The 21,271-nt window shown below is 38.7% G+C and overlaps 3 protein-coding genes across 9 annotated transcripts in view; 2 read left to right on the top strand and 1 right to left on the bottom strand.

The window, feature by feature from the left end:
• The window catches only part of adgrl2b.1 (adhesion G protein-coupled receptor L2b, tandem duplicate 1), a 123,633-nt gene extending 113,613 nt beyond the window's left edge, over nucleotides 1-10,020 (top strand). For 3 of the 7 annotated variants that reach the window (XM_084410300.1, XM_084410299.1, XM_084410303.1), the window contains 2 exons: nucleotides 1,389-1,502; nucleotides 7,568-10,020. In XM_084410300.1, coding sequence (XP_084266426.1) covers nucleotides 1,389-1,502; nucleotides 7,568-8,397 — 944 coding nt within the window. In that variant the 3' untranslated portion in view covers nucleotides 8,398-10,020. Of the gene's footprint in view, nucleotides 1-1,388; nucleotides 1,503-6,189; nucleotides 6,226-7,567 lie in introns of all 7 variants that reach the window. The other 4 variants (XM_084410302.1, XM_084410301.1, XM_084410304.1 and 1 more) reach the window with 3 other exon arrangements.
• Nucleotides 1-21,271, bottom strand: part of LOC311291359 (uncharacterized protein) — a 796,365-nt gene that overhangs the window by 457,755 nt on the left and 317,339 nt on the right. The window lies entirely within an intron of this gene.
• The window catches only part of LOC311291423 (uncharacterized protein), a gene marked incomplete at its 5' end in the record, with an annotated part of 543,326 nt that overhangs the window by 301,326 nt on the left and 220,729 nt on the right, over nucleotides 1-21,271 (top strand). The gene's annotated exons all lie outside the window — the stretch shown is intronic.

Here is a 21,271-nt window from a genome sequence, read left to right as displayed (position 1 = left end):
TGGGTGCAAATCAAGTGAGGTTCTAGTGGGATCAGGCGACACTAATAGTTGCAATGCAAATAGTCACTTGTTTGTTTTTTTCGACCCAGGACGCTTTAAAAAAAAAAGATCCATTATTTAGGCTTTGCAAAAGTGTTGGTGTTGACAGGATGATGTTCAGCTCTGAGCTCGAGTGTGTGTTTGAGTCGTTCTTATGCTCAGCTATGATGCAGGACAAGTTTGGCTTCTCCAGTCTTCTTTGCTGCTCTCAGACCCAGTTTACACTCGCTACTAAGATGTGTTTGGGTGGATCGGATCACAAGTAGACCAGGGAAACACATTCCCATTTACACCTGGTGTTTTAATCCGTCTTCTGTCCACTTTCACCCACTTCTGTCCTGATTTCGTCGAGGGGAGGGTCTATGGCCGGGTGAATGTAGTGTTTTTTTCAGATCTTTCAATCTAATGGACGAAATAAGCTTGTGCAATTTACATATGAACACGACCGTAGACGACAGACAAACACACAGATAGCTTCAGCTTTGGTTTCTGCTCTGACAGCCTCAAGACCAGCCCAACGCTGTGAGAGTGTGTGTGTTAGAAATCAGGAATGATGAGAAAACATTGTGTTTGGTATGTTTTTCCTCTTCAAACCAAACTTGGGTCTTCAGCCGACAGTTTAAACCCCGTCTGGCTCGAGCTCTTCCCATGATGTTTATGCATTAGATCTGTAGACAGAGAGGAGACAGTCTTTAGTGGCTGTTGAACACATTCGATCACATGAGCGTTTACACTACGAAAGCAATCCGGTCAAATGTGTTTCAGCTAGATCTGGAAGCGGTGGAAACTGGACAAGCTCTAAACCTCTTAGACCCCGTTTACACCGGTATTATTGTGTCCACCTGTGATCTGACCGACCAAACACATCTTTACACCAGTTGCCTTGCCTAGTTTTCAGATGTTCTTGTAGCTCATCCCAGTGGATGCTCAGACTGGTGGTGTTGAGGAGAGATGCCCTGATATGATTGTAAAGCGCTTTGAGTGTACAGTAGTACATGTGAAAGCGCTATATAAACGCCTCATTCATTCGTTAACTGAAGTATAATCTAAAAACATTTCTCTGTAATTTGGCATGGTGAACGGTTGCATGCTGTAAACAGAGACATGAACGCCAGTATCTGAAAGTCAAACATCATATCAGTTCTCGTGAATAATGAAGAGATATTCTTGTTCGCATCTGTCCAAGCTCAACATTTGGTTCTGTTCACTTTCTGAAATGTGGGATCAGTCAACATTTGTTCTTCTGATCCACTCGGAGAAACTTCGCCTCATGTAATCCTGTTTTCTTCTGCTCTGTTTTCCTAAAGCTCTCTTCTTATCTCACGCTCCTCTCTTTATCTATTCAACAGGCATGACGGGCAACTATCTGCTAACTAACCCTCTCCTCAGGCCTCACGACACTAACAGCCGTTATAACAACCTCCTGGCGGAGACCCTGGTGTGCAGTGCTGCGTCTCCTGCAGGTGCTCCACGGGCCGGTCCTGGCCCACACACACGCTGGGACCAGATCACTCGTCCTTTCTAAACACTTCATCTTCAGATGCATGACACTCTTGCTTTCACCTCTAACTTATTATTCACGCTTTAAATTCTGTTTTTCTGTTTGGTTTCCTGCTTTATATTGTCCGGCGCGCAGCCAGCGTTAGCATTATATCAGCAGGGTTATTATCGTTAACTAATACTATTAAAAACATTTATATTTAAATGAATGATGAAATCACTGCGGACGCTCTTCCTTTGAAAACATTTGATTTTCAGCTGCATGAAACTTTTGCTTTTTCTATATTACCATTACCTCCAATTTATTAGTTCACGCTTTAAATTCTGATTTATTTTTAACTTTACATTCATGCTTTATATCGTGTCCTGCTTTATGTTGTTCGGCGTGCAGCCTGCGTTTGTGTCATATCAGCAGGGTTATTATCGCTAACTAAAACTATTAAAAACATTTCTGTTCGTTGAAATGAAGATGAAATCAAATAAAATAGGAATATTATACTTAAACTGAACGTAAATGAGAAATGTTGCCTCGGCAATAAACTGAAATATGTTTAAGCTGCAGCACTATTATTATTAACTAATTAAATTATTAACTGGAAATAAATAAAAACTAAAACTGAAATAAAAATAAAAATAAATGAAACCTAAATGGCAATATTTAAGAAAAAAACGAAGAAAATGGCAAAAGCAGATAATACAATGTTGGTACTGCAGCCAAACAAAATCTTCCTGAAAGCTCTTTTTTTTTAGATATCAGGCTAAAATTTTGAACACAACTTTGAATTTTGAAAATATATATGTCATAAAAAAAGTGTTTTGACATTTTTTTACGTGTATTGTTATGAAAAATGCACAAAAATACTATTTTCGATTTTTATAAGTACATTTTTTTAAACTTTTTTCACTTCCGCAATAATCTGCCAAGTGTCGTCTTTGAAAAGAGATCAAACTTCAGTCTGTTGCTCTGAAGCATTCAAGATGCATGACAGTTTAAGTTGGACATTTAATGTTCAGGTCTATGCTCAAAAAGTTAATAAATGGATTATAAATACAGCGTAAATATAATTTAGTTATAAAAAAAAAAAAAAAAATATGAAATAAAAAACATTATCAGACTAAAATATAGTACATTAAATTCATTGACAAAAAAAAGAAATAAAAGCGGGTAATATTTGCCCGACAGGTGCAGAGCAGCAGAGGGTTAAGGCTGATGCACGTCCACATCCTGCATGTACTCAGCGTGTTGTGAAGCTTATATACAGTGACGAATGGATTTAAACCATCGCCTCTGTAGAAGAAAGAGGGAAATGTTTTGTGTCTGTAGTGCCGATGTTAGAGAGTGTTATGAGCAGGATGTGATGTGCTTTTGATCGCTTCAGATCCAGACACAGAGAAAACAATGCCAGACCTCCTTCATGTAGCAGAACAATGGATGTGTTAGATGAGAAAAAGACCCACTGATGAGTCAGCATTTGCCATTTCATATTAGATTATCAAAAAAAATAAAAACTGCATTTGATCAACTTTTTCAGCCATTTCAAGGATAAAGCTAATGATCTACTGTAGCTCCAACAGTCGAAGTAGACCCGAATTTAACAAATTATACACACAGTCAAACCAAAAATCATTCAGACACCAGATAGCATTTGTGATATTGTTTTACTAGTGTGTGCAGGACACTAGTTCATTTAGCAAAATAAAGTAAACTCTGATATATTATACCCAAATCTTCTTCATACAGTGACTACCAGTAACATTTATAACAATTTGGGACCAAACATTATTATTATTCAGACACTTTGACCTGATCATGTTTTCTTCAGTGTTTTGTCTTTAATAACTAATGATCTTTTTACACACAGACTGAACAAAATGAAGCATTGCTTGGTCACTGGTTGAGCTAAACTGGTATTATCTAATTGTGTAGTTAAATTTAACAGCTGACAGATATTCAACATAATTCATGTGTGAGACAGTCTAACAGAAGGACGGACAAAACCAGTCAAATATCCACTGAGTTCTTGTCATATTTGATTACCTTTTTCTAAACTATAGCGAATAAACTGTGATAATGTGAGAAATGTTGAAGGTGTCTGAATAAACTTTGGTTTGACTGTATATGGCAGATATTTTTCTATGTAAAATGAGGTATTCTGTACTTCAGCAGTTTTGTGGTAGAATATGCAAACTCTCAAACTGTGAATCTCTCTAATAGTGTAGACGTAGTGACTCCGCTAATTAAATGGAGTTGTATGAGGGCCGACCGCAGTGTGAACGCTCTGTGTGATTCCTGAAGCAGAAGTGAACAAAAGAAACTCTTCAGTAATTGCGTCTGAACAGAGAAAGAGCCGAGGCCTTCGCTCTTAGAGCAGAATAGCTGAGGCCGTCGTGGACTGATGCATGCGGACATTTCCGACAGCGAACAATCAAAGATCTGGCCTGGCTTTTCTCCCAGAATCCCTGCTTTCTGTCCGCATCTGTTGGCCAGGCTCTCCAGTCTGGATTAAACCCTTCGCCAGGGTATAAACAAATGCAAATAACCTTGGCTCAGACGATGTTTTATGCTTGTGTGCTTTATTTCCGTCCCCCTCGGTCTCGCTCAGTCCTTTGATGCCTGTTTCACGCTCTAAAACCAGACTCTCCTTCTGTCTCCGCAGAACACAGATATGGTTTCCACATCCCTGCTATCTGATGTTATTAACATCCATGCTGTGCTCTGCATGACTTCCTGCTCTGTCACCAATTTGCTTTTATTACTCAAGTAACACTGTTGATATTTCGTACCTCTTTGTAATTATGACTGAAGATGTTTATGCTTTCATATAGGCCTAAACCATCTATTTTTAATTCATTTGATTAACTTGTCCTGCATTCAGTCTTCTGAAAGATTCACTCACTACTGAAGAAGAATATATATATATATATTAGGAGTGTCCCCGACTAAGGATTTTCATAGTCAAAAATCTAATTAAATCGGCCATATTGCCTGTGTGAGCACTCGAGAAGTACAGCGCTATATCAGTGCACCGAAAAACAATTACTTTACAGAATTAAAATAGAACCTTTCTAATAAATAAAAATACAAAACGAAAGTCAGAATCAAGTCACAAGGTGCAAAACAAATGTGTGCAAACTGCCTAAAGTGCAGGGGAACATATATTCAAAACACAAGCCATAACCCAGAGTGACCAATAAATAAGATAAAAATAAATAAATTATTAAAATAACAAAAGTATAGCCAGAATTGTCAACTTTTGTCTTTTTAACTGCAGAGACAACAATAAGCGCTAAAGTGGAGTGGCAGTCTTTTTAGCTAAACATGTTCACAGCATCCAGACATCAAATTACAAATGTTTTAAAATCACTTTTACCCTAAAAAAAAAAATCTAGTTTGTGTTCGTTTGAGTGTTTTCAAATATATATATAGATTAATAGCATTGGTTAAACACATTGGCATTTTATTGATGGCACTTCTGTCATTTACTGGAATAATCTTTGAGCCAAATTTAAAATATTGCTTATATTTTGTTGAATACGTAACTGGGACATACATTTTAAATTACAATTCCTGAATTTGAATAAAAAATTAAATAAAATAAAAAAGAAACACATCCCGTTTCTCTGGATCATCTTTGAGATGTTTCTACACTTCGATTGCAGTAAATCTGTGGCGAATTCAATTGAATAGACATGATTTATAAAAGCACACTACTGTCTGTCAACGGTCTAGCAGCTGAAAATGCATTTTAGAGTAAAAAGCAAGTCATGAGTCAGAAACTGAGTCCTGCGGAGCTGAGAGACAGCATTGTGTCGAGCACAAGAGCACAGCGGCCCGCGTTATTCTTCACTGAAAGAAGTCTGGGACACCCAGGACTGGCGGACCCAGTGGGAAACAGGAGAATTCAGTGAGAGAAGCAATGCAGAAGAATTCAGATTTTAAAGACATTCATACCGTTGCTCTGAGTGTAGGTTTAATACTTAATGAATAATTAATAATTACTCCATAGACAAATTGATATTAGGAAGTGCTCGAAATGCTACAAATGAATGTTTGCTTTATATACATGTAATATATTGTTAATAAATCAACTTGTTTTTATGGACAGGGTGTATTATTATGTGCTTATAGTTCAAATCACCAAAATGATAATCGATTTTTTTCGCTGTTAATAGTTCTGATCATGTTGAACCTGATTTATGTCATTGTAAATTTGTTCTTAATTTGCTTGGTTAAAGCAAAATACAAATTTATATGCAAATATTATGGGCAAAATTAATTATGTAATGTTTCCTCACAAATATAATCTTGTGGCGTATGGCCAATTCAAATCAAACTCAAACTCATGAACTGAAGTTTAAAAAAAAAAAAAGCCCATTTTTAAATGTAGAATTTTTCCCAATGATAAATTAGGGGGAAATACAATCATTTTGATTCTGGCTTTCAGTGTGTGTAACTTGAATATTTGTTTATTACTTTTATTTGGTCAAGTTGTAAGTGAAATTAAAATGTGTGGTGGATCTTGATGGACTGAATTCAGACGTCTGTAATTTGCAAGCTTTTCTGCTTGATGATTTGTCACTCTTCTGTCTTCGCTGCGACTCTCTAAAGAAGGCGTTTGTTTGACTCTTTTTCTTTTGGCACATGGGCAGTTCTCAGGTCAGCTAGCCTGAGCAGACACACATGATGTGAGTGTTTGCACAAACATGCCTCCATTTCTCCTAAGTTCGATATACACACTTGCAGCATGTTTTGTGTGGATGTTTTTCGCTGTTGCATCTGGCATTCATTTACAATAATGGCTCTTTTTGTGTTTGTGCAAGAGGTTTTTTGGCGCCTTTTAACATTCTTTCTCTCTGTGCTGTACGGTTACGGACATCAGTTTCTGGAACGCTTTGTTTGAACAGTTTCTGTCTAGTGACATGCATCTCTGCTCTTTCAAAGAGGACCTATTATACTTGAATGTTGATGATTTTCCTCATATCCTCCATTGTTGCAGCTCCTCTCTTCCCAGTCTGTCAGTAACGCTCTGTTTAGTTCCTGTCTCTATGAAGCCCCTCCTTCTGTAAAGCACACTGTGCTCTGATTGGTCGGCTGGAGCAGTGTGTTGTGATTGGTCGAGCGCTTCTGGCGTGTTTGGGAAATGTCCCGCCCCTTACCATACGTTTCAAACATAGACTGTATAAATCAATGGACGTCACCCGTGTGTTTCTGAAGAGAAGTGGGCGGAGCCGGCCGTCGCCATCTTGGCAGCGCGTCACTTCCGGATGACCGAAAATGGGCTAAGACGCGGTGACGTGATGCTAACAGACAGCAGACAAACGGCTAGTAGTGACATCAGTGGCAATGCACCTGTCAATCAAGTGGCCACGCCCTTAATTATGCAGAACTTTAAGGCTCAATATAATTTAAACGCTTAAGTTATAAAAAAAATGAGTCATGAAGGGCAAAATTAGCTATATAGACCAAAACCACTTTTTGCACCATGCTGTAAACATAAAAATGTTTCTGTTGTAAAGTTGGGGATTTAAACATGGGTGTCTATGGGATTGACTCTCTTTTGGAGCCTGTCTCTAGTGGCCAGTCGATGAAGTGCAGTTTAAGTCACTTCCGTGTCGGTTTCAAGAGAGAGACCGGGATGTTGCCGCTTGGTTTCAACACACTACTAACTAACTCAACCAGGCCCCGCCCCTTTATTCTGCGTATTAATTATTATAATGAGGAATATTGTGACGTGTTCGTTCCCGGAAGAAACTCAATGACTACAATGGAGGCGTTTCAGGAGGTCAGAAACACTGACACTGATATAGAGAAGAACTCCTGCTGGAGAGACTTTGAACCTTTGCTGAGCTTTTTCATGATTAAACGGCAATATTACAGTCTAAAGACAGATGAACATGCATAATAGGTCCTCTTTGATCTGTCATTTTAGTTTTTAATGAGTTATTTTTAGTTGCATTTGGCATGTAATGAATGTGATGACAAATATCATGTCCTTAATAGTAATGCCATGTCTGTTGATCGTTCCAGGCCAGCCTTCACTGACCAACAGCCGTGATGTCAGCACCATGGACACACTCCCTCTGAGCGACAACTTCACCACCACTTACTCCCGGCGGGAGGAAGAGTACGAGGACCCCGCGTTGAGCTGCCCGACCGCATGCCTGGACGACGCCGCCCTGGAGAAGAAGATCATCTCAGAGCTGGTCCACAACAACCTGAGGCCTCGCAGGCTCCCGCAAAACCAAACCTGCTCCAAAACCCAACCCCGAGACCCGGCTCCACAGGACACCGGCGTGAGCGGAGACGGGGGTGTCGGGAACACAAGCGGGAACGAGGTCGAGGTCACAGTCGCTGATGCCGACACCCCCGCCCTCCCGGCCTCCGCCAGCCAAACGCTGGAGCTCCTCCTCCTCCACCCCAACGACCGGGACGCCCTCGACGCCCCGCTCCTGCCCCAGCGAACTCATTCACTGCTTTACTGCGCTCAGAAGGCGTCTCAGCGGGCCGTCAGGCCACAGAAGGACAGCAGAGAGTCTGAAGGAGAAGAAGAAGAAGAAGAGCGAAGAGAGGAAGACGACGCGCCCTCGCCGAATCACAGGGACTCGTTGTACACAAGCACGCCTGATCTCAGAGACTCTCCGTCGTCCTCGGCTCCCGAATCCCCAGACCTCGTCAGCGGACGGGACGACGGTTCCCCCGCTCAAAGTGAACTCGAGGAACACTGTTACAAGAGCTTACCTGACCTGGGAGACGGGACTCGAGCGCTCTCCTACTATCAGATCAGCCGAGGAGGCGCTAGCGAGGGCTGTGGCGAACCCGCGAGCGATGGACAGATGCAGCTAATCACCAGCCTCTGAGACAAGAATAGCCCTTTTCCTCTCGTTCCGGGGTGCGTTTCCCGAAAGCATCGTTAGCCAACTGTGCTCGCAAGTTCTGTCGTTATCAGCAGTTCGAGGAGTCGGTGTTTCCCGAAACCATCGTTCTAACGAACATTCGCAAACAGCATCGCAGAGTTGTGTGTTTGGAACGACAGATCTCGACCTGTGGTTAGAAGCAGAGTTTCTAGTTTTCATGAATCCTTATCTTGAGCCAAATAAGCAATCAGACATTCAGAGCAATCTGTGTCTTTATTTAGAATACATACAAGTGTCATTTACGTCTTTTAGTTTGTCAAGAGATTTAAAGCGTCGTTTTTGAAGAGTGCGCATGTGCGAACTAGTGCAGGGGTGCCCAACCCTGCTCCTGCCGATCGACTGTCCCGCACAGTTCATCTCCAACCCTAATCAAACACACCTGCCTTTAATCAAACACACCTGCCAGTCGATCGGCAGGAGCAGGGTTGGGCACCCCTGCTCTAGTGCGTAAGAACGAGTCTATGATTGAATCTGGAAATAAAGCGGAATAACTGAGGAATAGTCCTCAGATGTCACGTCCGTAATTTATACAAAACATCTTGCAGTAATTTGATCTCAAACAGATTTATTAAAACCAACACCTGCGTGACGTCATTAACATGGTTGAACGACAAATTCGCGACAATATGGTTTCGGGAAACAGTCGTGACTCGCTAGTTGATTTCTTCAGCTATGATAGTAAAGCAGCGAGTTACGTTGTTGTACGGGAAACACACCCCTGTCAGTCAGACGCTAACGACAGGAAGAGAGACTCGTCAACGGCACAATGACTCTTTCTCACTTGTGTTTTGTTTTTTTGTACCAGAACTGACGGTCTGGTCAAACTCGAGCAGAAAGTGTCAAGACTGGCTTCGTCCACGTCTGCCAAAAGCTTTGTACAGTATCATGTAAAAAAAAAAAAAAGAAACATGCCGATGTCTGATTTTTGTAGAATTTTGAAAACTCTCCCTAGTCAGTTTGCAGGTGAATTTTCCCTTCTTTGGAAATCCAGAATGAACGGAGAGAGAGAGAGAGAAAATTAAAAGAATTAATATCCCAGACTCAGGCCTTATATTTTCTGTATTGCACAAAGAACTGTTGTACGAATGACAACTAAAGAAAATATATTTTGCAGTACCAAGTGTAAAGACCCATGATCACCACATCTCCACTTGTGACTGATGTGTTCAGTTATGGATTTTACCATGAAAATTGTATTTTGCCAACATATATGTACAAAAAAAAAGAAGCTTCCTTATTTTTTTAGCTTAACGGAAGCTGTGTCTTGCACAGATTTGGACTGAATTAGACTAATATGTAATTTCTTTTACTTAAAAAAAAAAACAAAAAAAATGCTTTGACTTTGTCAGGGATCATAACATTCATGTGTCTTAAGAACAACATATCTCATTATTTGGCACTAAATAATTTATTGTATGAAGTATGGAAATGAAAAGGGTTGGAATGGAAGTAGGTGTGATGTAACACTGCTGATATTCATTTCAGTCTTTTCTAAGAGCCCATTGCAGATGTACATTCAACTGTTGTTTGATATTGAATAAATGTGAGAATTTTTTCTCGTTTGCAGATGTATCATTCTCATTCAGTGCGGCGTTAAACGAGCAAAGTGATTTTGTTAGAAGTATGACAAATGAAAAGAAAAACTTGAATGATTAGTTATTTGCAAGTTTTGTATTGTTTTTAGGGATGCACAATATATCGGCCACCATATTGGTATTGGCCGATATATGTTCATTTTTAATGTTATCGGCCCGATAAGAAAATTTGGCTGATATATTAAAGCCAATAAATAATGGATTATGGAGACACTTCAGATGCTCAACATGATGGTTTTGAATTGCTTGAAATATGATTGAAATCACTTGAAAAAAAAAGGAAAACACAGTTCAGTGCAACATGTGCAGCGCAAGTCTGTCATATCGGCTGCATACAGTTATCATGAGAACATTATACTTTTTGGGACATGAGACTTTTAATGGTGAGACTTTTTTGTAATCAGGCTCTCAAAAATTATATAAAAGTTTGGATTTAGATTTATCGGCCAATATATCGGTTATCGGCTTTCAAATATAAAGAATTATCGGTTATTGTTTTTGGCCACATTTTTCATATCGGTGCATTTTTTTTATATATTGTCAAGTCAGCATAAAACTCCATTCGTAGCCCATTCACATCACATCCCATCACAGATGTGATGCATTTCAGAGGGAAAAACACTTTCTTCATCTGTCTAAATCTGGTATGGAATGAATAGCTGGTGTATTTGACGGCTGCTTTTGCCTTGTAAAGATGCCGTCGCATTAGTGAAATTTTGCTGGAAAAAAAGGTGCATCTCACACTCGCTCTCTGTTCGTCAACCTGCCAAAATCACGTGACCAATTTGAACCCAATCTTTCACTCTCACATGAAATTCGCAATCGCATGGATTCATATTCATATATGAAATTACTGTATTTTGGCTGTGAAAACTTGCCGAACAATGGTAAATATGACCACAACTTTAGAGATATTAAAAGTTCCAGAATGATGACTATATCAGTAGACTATAACAGTAGTTAAGCTCAAAAGCTTAAACACAAAGAAACTGATCTCTTGCATGTTCCTCATTATGAAGACATTAGCTAGCCTGGGAAAACCCAGACGAACTTCCGGCAAATTTAGATTTGCTCTGCAAGTCAGACTGGCCAAGAGCCCATTCAAGCCCATTTCCAATCTTTCCAAATCTTGGCACCAATCACAAACGTTGAGGCGGGCTTTACACGATGACGATCGCTCTGATTGGTTTAGGTCTATCCAATTGCGCCCAGAGGCATTTGAGCGACATCCGTTGGTGACGCCCCTTTGGAAATGGGCTGTGAATGAAGCTTTCCCAGACCCAGTTACGACTGAGAAGAGTCTGGTGTCAACCAGGATAGACATTAGCCAGAAAAGGACATGACATTTATTTTAAAAAATTTACATATCCAGAAGGTTTTAATATTGATATTTTAATATTGTAATGATTTTCTATTACATTCTATGTAGGCTACTTGTTTTGTCCAGTTTTTTTATAATATTCTTTTGGTAGCACTTTACAATAAGGTTCATTAGCCAACATTAGTTAACTACATTAGTTAACATGAACTAATAATGAACAATACTTCTACAGCATTAATTAATCTTAGTTAATATTAATTTCAACATTTACTAATACATTATTAAAATCAAAGGTTGTATGTGTTAGCATTAGTTAATGCACTGTGAACTAACATGAACAAACAATGAACAGCTGGATTTAATTAACATTAACAAAAATTAATAAATACTGTAACAAATGTGTTGCTCATAGTTAGTTCATGTTAGTAAATACATTTACTAATATTAACTAATGAACCTTATTGTAAAGTGTTGCATTTTTTTTTTTTTATTCTTCACATTAAATGGCAGTGTTTAAAACGGACAAATCAGACCCTACATATTCTATCTACGTCATATTCAAACTAGTGATTAACTACGGCACATGACGTGAAGGGACAAAACTTTTTTTTTTTTTTTTTTACAAATTAAGAATTACATTTAGTTACATTGTGGAAATAATTTGCTTTTTCTCCATCAGCATTAGTTTTAATTATCATATTCACAAAACTTTCATTGCCACCAGAATATTTTTGTTGTCTGAATATGTAAACAGTCAATATATCAAGAAAAAGAAAAAAAAAACTATTGTAGCTTAATTTGTTTTTTGTTTTTGTTTTTTTAAATAAACATTTTTGGGGAAAAAACTGAGAAAATCATGTTTTGTCAAGAATCGTCTGGATGGGATTCAGAACAATGATCAACACTGCATTTGTGAATGATCTGAGGTGTTGAGACTTGAGTGTGTGCAAAATGGAGCTGAACGCAGAACATTAGGTGTACCTGAGCCTTGAGTAACTACTTCTTAACTACGTGTGCTTCCTCAAACTTGAACTGAACACCTGAACAGCACCTGAAAGTGCAGCTCTTCAGCCATGATGAAAGTGCAGCTCTTCAGCCATGAGTCTCTGATGCGAGAGCAAGTGTGCTCCACGATTCAGGAGAGCTGGCCCTGCACTGAACACACACAGACACAACAGCTGACGAGAACATGCACTGCTAAATCTACTGATGTACTGATGTAGACCACTGTCTCAGTACTGTCAGACTCCATCCGCATGTGAAATCACTGAGCCAATGAAAGCTATGAACACAAACAGGATTATGTGCCATTAGACAGACCAGATGACCAACACACACCGTTTCAAGAGCGCATCCGCCATGACAGCTTTGCACCGGGACCTTTGACCCAAGACGAGCTCCTCTTAGACAGTCTCTCCTCAAAGGCTGGGTGCGATCCTAGAGCGTGACATGAGGTGTCTCTCCATCAACTCCTTTAACAGAAACCACAAGACTTCTTGTATCAGGACATTTATCACGTAACTCGATCTCTTTCCCGCCTTTGAGAGTCCTGAAAACACAGTGTTAGGGGTGAAAAACTAACACAGGGCTTGTTGCAACACACATGGTTTAAAACTTTTCACACGTGCCAGCATGACAAAACTGAGTGTGTTTACTAGTTGCCATATCAACACTATATAGAGAAAAAATGCACCATAATTCAGAACTCTTCGGAGGATATCACATTTATTTATCCATAGCAAAAGTACATTTCTTACTTATGGTAATTTTTCATCTCTATTTTTTTGTGTTTATATACAATGAGACAAATCTGATATTATTTTAATCTTATACAGTTTAATGCTGATCTGACCAGCAGAAAACACTCGCCGGGTTTAAACTCCAGTTGTGCAGGCGGGGCATGTTGTCACTCTGCGTTACAATGAGCTCCTATTAGAAATATGATATTCTATTCTATACTTTTATTAATTCTATTGAGAAACCATGAGGAAACGGTGAATAAAGACTCTAGAGTCAATGTAAAAAAAAAAAAAAAAAAACGTTGTATTAGGGTGAATAGTGGTAAAGTGGGACACTTTCTGATAATTTACCTTCTGCATAATGTTTTATTATGATCCAAATGTCTTAGCCCCTCATACGATACTATTCTAAATAGCTTAATAAGAGCTCTAATCTACTATACAGAATAAAAAAGAAAGAAAAATTAAACACAGGATGGATGACTCTTCCTCAAACACACATGGACCCCAAACCACATTTTTCCAGGTGCTACTGTCAAACTGGGACACCTTTATTGGCAAACTGGGACACTTCAAACACATTAAATTGTTATTCAAATGTAGTCCCAATGAATTAAATACACAATAACAATATAAACAACAACAACAACAATAATAAAAATCACTTTTTTTAAGGAGGGGTGCAGGTACAGCAGATTCGTTCCACCCCTCCCTCCCTCCCTCCCTCCCTCCCTCGCCTGTCCACAATATTTTGTATTGGGTTTAGTTTATTTCATGTCAATTTAAAAAATAGAAATCTTCATAAACATTTCTTCTTATAGGCTAATTTTATTCCACACAGGCTAAGTTTCATTACTTTTTGGTGATTTTTTTTTTTTTGCAAATGTCCCAGCCATCCAAGCTTGTATCCTCCATCTTTCTTTCTTTTTGGGGGGGGGGGGGGGGGGGGGGGAATTGGCATTGTTTTTTAAAATCAGTTTACAATCTTTGTTGAAATAACTAGCTAGCTAACTAAAGGGGTATGAGGGGCATACAAAAAGGGAACTCAATTCCCCCATTAGAATGACTTAAATGGCTGTCCCAGTTTGCCAGTAATACCCTGTCCCAGTTTAACAATACGCTATTGGCAAACTGGGACAGTGTCAAAATCACATAAAAAACAAACAAAAAAGATTCATATGATTGTAATTTTTACAAATTCTGATTCACCATTACATCCTATAACAAAATATATAACAATTTTAATTTTTATAACCTTAACATTATTCACCTCAGAATGCTATGTCATTTTACTTTACCATCACGGTTCACTGTAAGGTTGTTGAATATGGTGTGCCACACCCCCGGAAGTGATGTCATAGCCACAGAATCTATATTTTTTTATCACATACTTGCTTATGATGAGCTCAGTGTTGATTTTTAGTAATGGAATCATTTACATGTAAAGATAGAAATTAAGAAGCTTAACTGTCCCACTTTACCCATTGTCCCACTTTGCCAGTATTCACCCTAATTATTAAAAAATGCCATTATTTTATATGAAAAAGTTAATAATTGTATTGCATTGACAAAATATTTTAGTTTGTGTTGATCTTGATTAGATCATCAGATAACATTTTAATCTGTCATATGGCCATGTTATAGTGTACCTCACCTATGGGGCATGTTGTCACATTTCACTTCCATTCTTTCAAGGTAAATCAAGAAAAAAGTATACAGTGTATTAATAAAACAAAACCACATAATACTAGACGTGTGTGAAATTAATGTGTGGAAAAATAAATACTCTGAACCCTAAGTGGATTTACACAAACTGAGAGAGTAAAAGTGTGAGGTTGTGCCCCGCTCTCCCCTAATTACAAATAACTAACCCTAAACCAAACCATAACTCTAGTACATCACTGTAAAAAATGAATCATGAGTCTTGTAATTTTCATTAAAAAAATTGAGGTGATCATTAAAAATATTATGTATATTTTATTAAGAAAATTGTGGTTCAGTGTTTTATTGAAAATATTGAGAAAATTTCACTAATAACACCAAGAGATGCATTTTCCTATTTTTTTTTAAGGAAACAAACACAATTTTAAGGCTTGAATTGAGGAACGGATAAACCTCATAAAATTAAGGAAAATGGGCTATTTATTTTAAGAGAATTAGCTCATTTATGTGGTTTTATTTAGAGACACCATTGTTTGTTCCCAGCATGCTTTGCACATGGCTGGAAATGGAGAGTAAATCTTGAAATGAAGTGTTATTTCATGTGTTTTTGAGTAAAGGGAAACATCTGTTAATGTTTAATGTTCAGGTATGTTTGACATTTGAAAGAGTTTCTATTATGTTAAAGTTTTGATCGTTACCATTGTGCAGAAGAGTAGGGCTTATGGTTAGGTTGTGAATAACTGCATTTATTTAATATTATGAAGCATATTGTTATATACATGTAGCAATAACTCTGCTAATGATAGTGCAGTAGCAAGTTTGATTTTGTGCTGTTCTAGCAGTATACAGTCTTTTTATAAAAAACAATATATCTCAAAGTTAAATATAAACAGGGCATATCCATTCACTTGACTTCACACAATTTTGAGAATAAAAAATACTTTTCACTAAAAAATTGTGTGTCATAGACTAAATAAATAAGGGCATTTTACTTGATTTATTCAGGTAGATTCCATGAATGAAATCAAGCTTTAACTACTCAAAAATATTATGTGTAATATTGTTACCATAATTTTTTTAAGTAAATAGCAGTAACATTTTTTACAGTGATGTAGCTAATTAATATTACGAGTAAGTACAATGTAAATACGTCACCTTAAAATATGAATAAATGTGCCCCGCTCGCCCCTACTTGTTGAACACCTACAATATCGAAATGTGTTCGATTTGAATGTTACTTGGAAGAAATATCAGAATACTGTTGAAAATTGTACCACAACAGTTTTGAGGAGTTGCTAATTATCCAATAAAACATATTGGAGCATCCATAAAACTTTCGAGTCACGTGCGGTAAATGCGACAGTACTACTAACCGCAACAAACAATCCACCTGCAAACACACCAACCAAGATGAGACGCATAAAAGAGCCGTAAACCAGCAGACACTCTTTTATCAGCATGTTTTTAGGACACAACAACAGGCTTAACGAAAGTCTTAAACACCTTCAAAGAGCTTCGCAGGGTTTCTATGCATATATATTGCCTCATTCTTACTCTGAAAAACAGCCCATCTCATCCTATTTCTAGGTAATTATCACCCTTCAGGAGGAGCAGATGGCAAATTAACCGCTGGATGCAAAACTGCTGACAATGTTGTCGTCTTATCCGTTTTGCATGATGACAGTGTTAGTGTTTTATGCACATCCTGATTACAAGAATTTTGACGGTGGGAGGTTGTTTTCTGGGACTTTTAAGTATGGGATGATTTCTGCAGAAGGCTGCTGTTTTTTTGTGCGTGATATAATCAAGCTCCATCTTGAAATGTGTTGTTTGCATAAAGAAGCTTCATTAGTAGCATTTGTTATGCAGAACTAACTCATTTGTTACCATTCGGAGAGAGCTTTTATTTTGTATACAGTTCACATTTTGGGGTTTTGTTTAACACAGTTTTGTTAGGCTTGTGTGTCTCAGTAAATCAATTGATTTTGTGAAGGAGAGCAGTGTGGGTTAAACTGGGCCAGTGTCCAGTTTTCTTTCTTTCCCCTATAGGAGTATTATAGAGCCCAATCCACTTCATAAGACGTTAGAGTCAAGGAGTAGAGCCAGTGAGAACGAGCATGGTGTGTCCCAGCTCAAAATCAAATCATTGTGTGGAGAAACCAATATTGTGGAGTATTTCCATTTTGGGAAAAATGTGTGCATTTGTTATGCAACTTTACTGTAGTGTGTTTTTCTAAAGATCATCTTAGTCAATGAAAAGTAGACAAAAACTATGTTAAACAGTTTTAAAGGGGTCCTATTAGTTAGTGTGTAGCGTTAAAAAGATCTTCAAGGTTGCAAACCTCAGTCACTCCAAAGGGAGATATTTTATTTAACAGAATCCACTTTTCAAAAAACTACGACGAGCGGCTCGTTTGGACTACAACAGGATTTTTCCGGGCTTTATGAAGTCATAATGTTACTAATTTAAATAATCTCCGACCACAGAATACACAAGCAAAAAAAAAAAGTAAGGAGGCCTGGAGTAGCTGTATTAGAGAAGACAGTGTTGTCTCTGTCAAAGAGACGCTGTTTTTTCCATGTTCCCAAAACTCATTTGTTTGACCTTTCTAAGACTGTCAAAACTTATTATTATAACACCAACTTTCCCACACACATTAAAGGACATATTTTGGATTTAATCTGCTGTTCAGGTGTTACACCTGTTAACTGTAAAGCCGATTCTTTCCCTTTTTCTGACCATATGCTGCTCTCGTTCAGTGTTAATCTTTCACTCTCCAAATCTAATCTCCCACGTACTATAACATTCCGAAATATTAAGGATATCAACTTGGGCAATTTATCCTCTCTAGCCTTCCCAGTGCCGACAGTTTTTCTACCCCAGATGAACTGCTCTCTCACTACAACAATAACCTTCATAACCTCCTTAATAACCTTGCTCCACTCAAGACCAGGACTGTCTCTGTCTCTGCACCTTGGTTTACTCCCACTCGTGGAGAATTAAAAACAAAAGGACAACCACTCGAAAGACTTTACAGGATAATCAGTCTCACCGTGCACAAGGACATATATTCAAACCACGTAATTCTTTACAAAGATTGTATTTCTAAAGCTAAATCCACATACTATTCTGGTTTAATCAGTTCAAGTGAGGGAAATTCAAAGGCCCTTTTTTCCCTCATTACAATATTCACAACACCTCTGGATCCACTTCCTCCTCACTTCTACTCTTCTGATTTTTGTAATACTATATTAGCATTTTTCTCTTTAAAAACTGAACACATCCACCAGCAACTTATGTTTACTTCTTCTCCGAACTCACCTATCTCAGTTTCTTTTTCTCCCACCCATTTACTCTCAGCATTTACCTTACCCTCAGTAAATGAAATTTCCAAACTCATTCAAAAATCCAAATCTTCAACCTGCATTTTAGACCCTCTTCCTACTGTTCTTGTAAAGGCCACTGTCCCTTTTCTGTCCCCTCTCATTACAGACATCATTCACTCTTCTCTTACCACTGGAATTCTTCCTTCTTCTCTTAAAACAGCTGCTGTCACTCCAATTTTCGTCCTATTTCAAATCTTCCATTAATCTCCAAAATTCTTGAAAAAATAGCTGCTGCTCAACTCCATTCTTATCTCTCCTATAATAATTTATTTGAACAGTTCCAGTCTGGTTTCCGTCCTCTTCATATCACAGAAACAGCACTCCTTAAAATCACTAATGACCTTCTCCTAGCTGCTGACTCTGGTTTACTATCCATTCTCCTTCTGCTTGATTTGAGTGCGGCCTTAGATACAATTTCACACTCCATTCTTCTAGACAGACTCTCCTCTCTTGGTATTAGTAACACCTCTTAACCGGTTTTATTCATATCTCTCAGGCCGCACTCAGTTCATTCAGTTAAAATCATTCACCTCCCATTCAGTCCCTGTCATCACAGGAGTACACCAGGGCTCTGTCCTGGGGCCCCTGCTGTTCATTATTTATCTTCTCCCCCTTGGTTACATCTTCCGTAAATATCAGATTTACTTCCACTGCTACGCAGAAGACACCCAGCTCTATCTTTCAACCAAACCTAATTCAAAACTTCCACTTCCACTACCAATTGTCTTCTGACATAAAATCCTTCTTCACTTCAAACTTCCTCAAATTAAATAGCAATAAAACATTAAACAAACTCCATAATTTTTCTATTCCCATTGAAAGCTCCTTCATCTCCCCCTCCCCTCAGGTTAAGAGTCTGGGTGTCATCTTCGATAGCACCCTTTCTTCTCCCTCTCATGTTAATTACCCGGTCTGCTTACTACCATCTTCGAAACATCAACCGTCTACGTCATTTCCTCACGCCTCACTCCACTGCCATTCTTGTTCACAGCTTAGTTACCTCTCGTTTAGATTACTGCATTCCCTTTTGTTTGGCCTCCCGCATAAAACCCTCCATAAACTACAACTTGTCCAAAACTCAGCTGCCCGTATTGTCACTCGTACCCCCTATATTCATCACATCACACCCATCTTACAACAGCTCCATTGGCTCCCCATTACTTACCGTATCAACTATAAAATACTTCTCCTCACTTTTAAAGTCATTCATAATCTCACCCCTTCATATCTTTTTGACCTCCTCCATATACCCACACCCGCTCGCACTCTCAGATCCTCTTCTTCCATCCATTTCACTATCCCCCGTGTCCGCCTTGTTACTATGGGGAGCAAAGCTTTCAGCTGCTCTGCTCCTCAGCTCTGGAACTCGCTTCCACCGGACCTCAGTAATACTGATTCCCTCTCACAGTTTAAATCCAAACTCAAAACCCATCTGTTTAGAATAGCTTACTCCCTCTGACCACAAATGCATTGTCTTTTTTAGTTGTATTTTATTTCATTGTTTTTACTTAAATATTGTCATTGTCTTGTTGATGATGTATGGTGACTTTGAGTGTCAAGAAAGGCGCCTATAAATAAAATGCATAATAATAACGTTTATCTGCACATTTTATGGAGAACTCACTGTTATGGAGGGGCAGGACATTTCCCGAACACGCGCTAAGCTCTGTCAATCACAACACACTGGGCCAGCTAACCAATCACAACACATTTTATAATTTCTGTTTCTTAAAGGTCTACATCTATCTGTCAGTCTGTCCTATAAGAAAGATTTTTTGTTGTGATTAAACATTGTCCGTTGAACACCACTGCCTGATCTCTTCCAGCACCACTGTGGAGTGTGTTTATTTTAAGGTAGTAGAGCAGCTTCAGCACTACCTGAGGGAGATAACAGGGAGAATAACAACACTAGAGGTATCATTTAATATAGATGAGCTGCCGATTTTCAAAAGCATCAGGGCACATCTATGACCAATCTCTGTACCTGACACTCATCAGAGTCTTTCCTGCGACACTGACACTTGATCCTTGGATTTTGTTAAGCCTTATGGATACATTCAGGAACTGATTTGAAGGGAAACTAATCAAAATTGTGATGCGTTGTCTGTGACACATTCCCAAGGGCAATGGTAAAACAAGATAAAGCTGCACTCATGATATTATGGGTACGATAAAACAAATTATAGGCCGACATACCATGCTGAAATGGCAAGACGGCAGGACAATGAGGCCTTTTCAATGCCTTTTCATTTTTTGAAGCTCCCATTGAGCATGATTTACCAATTTCCAATAGACTACATGCAATAAACCTGCGTGTCGGTTAAAAAAAAAAAAAAAGATCACAGAGTGAATAAGAAAAGAAAGCAATGTGCAATGTGTGAATGTCTGCTGGACAAATTACTGAAGTGACACAAAAGCTGCTGTCACTGTGGCAGATTGCTGTGTACAATGGTAAGACTGTATTAAAGAGCATTCAGGGCGATAAGTTGTTTGACCATTTCATGAGATTCAGTATTGCCTTCGGCCTTCTTCTTCTTCGGCCTTCACCCATCTTGGCAGTGGCAGTACTGAGCTGATGACTTACTTCATTGCAAAAACAAAAGAGCTAAACTATATTGCCAAAAGTATTGGGACACCCCTCCAAATCATTGAATTCAGGTGTTCCAATCACTTCCATGGCCACAATTGTGTAAAATCAAGCACCTTGGCATGCAGACTGCTTCTACACACATTTGTGAAAGAATGGGTCGCTCTCAGGAGCTCAGTGAATTCAAGTGTGGTACCATTATTGCCACCTGTGAAATATGTCCATTTGTGAAATTTCCTTGCTACTAAATATTCCATGGTCAACTGTTAGTGGTATTATAACAAAGTGGAAGCAATTGGGAACAACAGCAACTCAGGCACGGATGCAGTGGTGTAAAGCGTGGGATGCAGTGGTGTAAAGCGGTGGATGCAGTGGTGTAAAGCGTGGGATGCAGTGGTGTCAGGGGCGGACTGGCCATCTGTGTGATCTGGAGAATCACAGAACGGCCGGTACTCCAGGACGGCCGGCGGGCCGGCCGCACTGGCCGTGGCCGCAAAGTAAGGAGAAGAAGAAGTGGAAGAGGAGA

The sequence above is a fragment of the Rutilus rutilus genome (genome assembly GCF_951802725.1).
Source record: "Rutilus rutilus genome assembly, chromosome: 6".
Classification (NCBI taxonomy): domain Eukaryota; kingdom Metazoa; phylum Chordata; class Actinopteri; order Cypriniformes; family Leuciscidae; genus Rutilus; species Rutilus rutilus.
The sequence above is the reverse complement of the archived record's forward strand: the minus strand, read 5'-3'. Positions and strand labels throughout refer to the sequence as shown.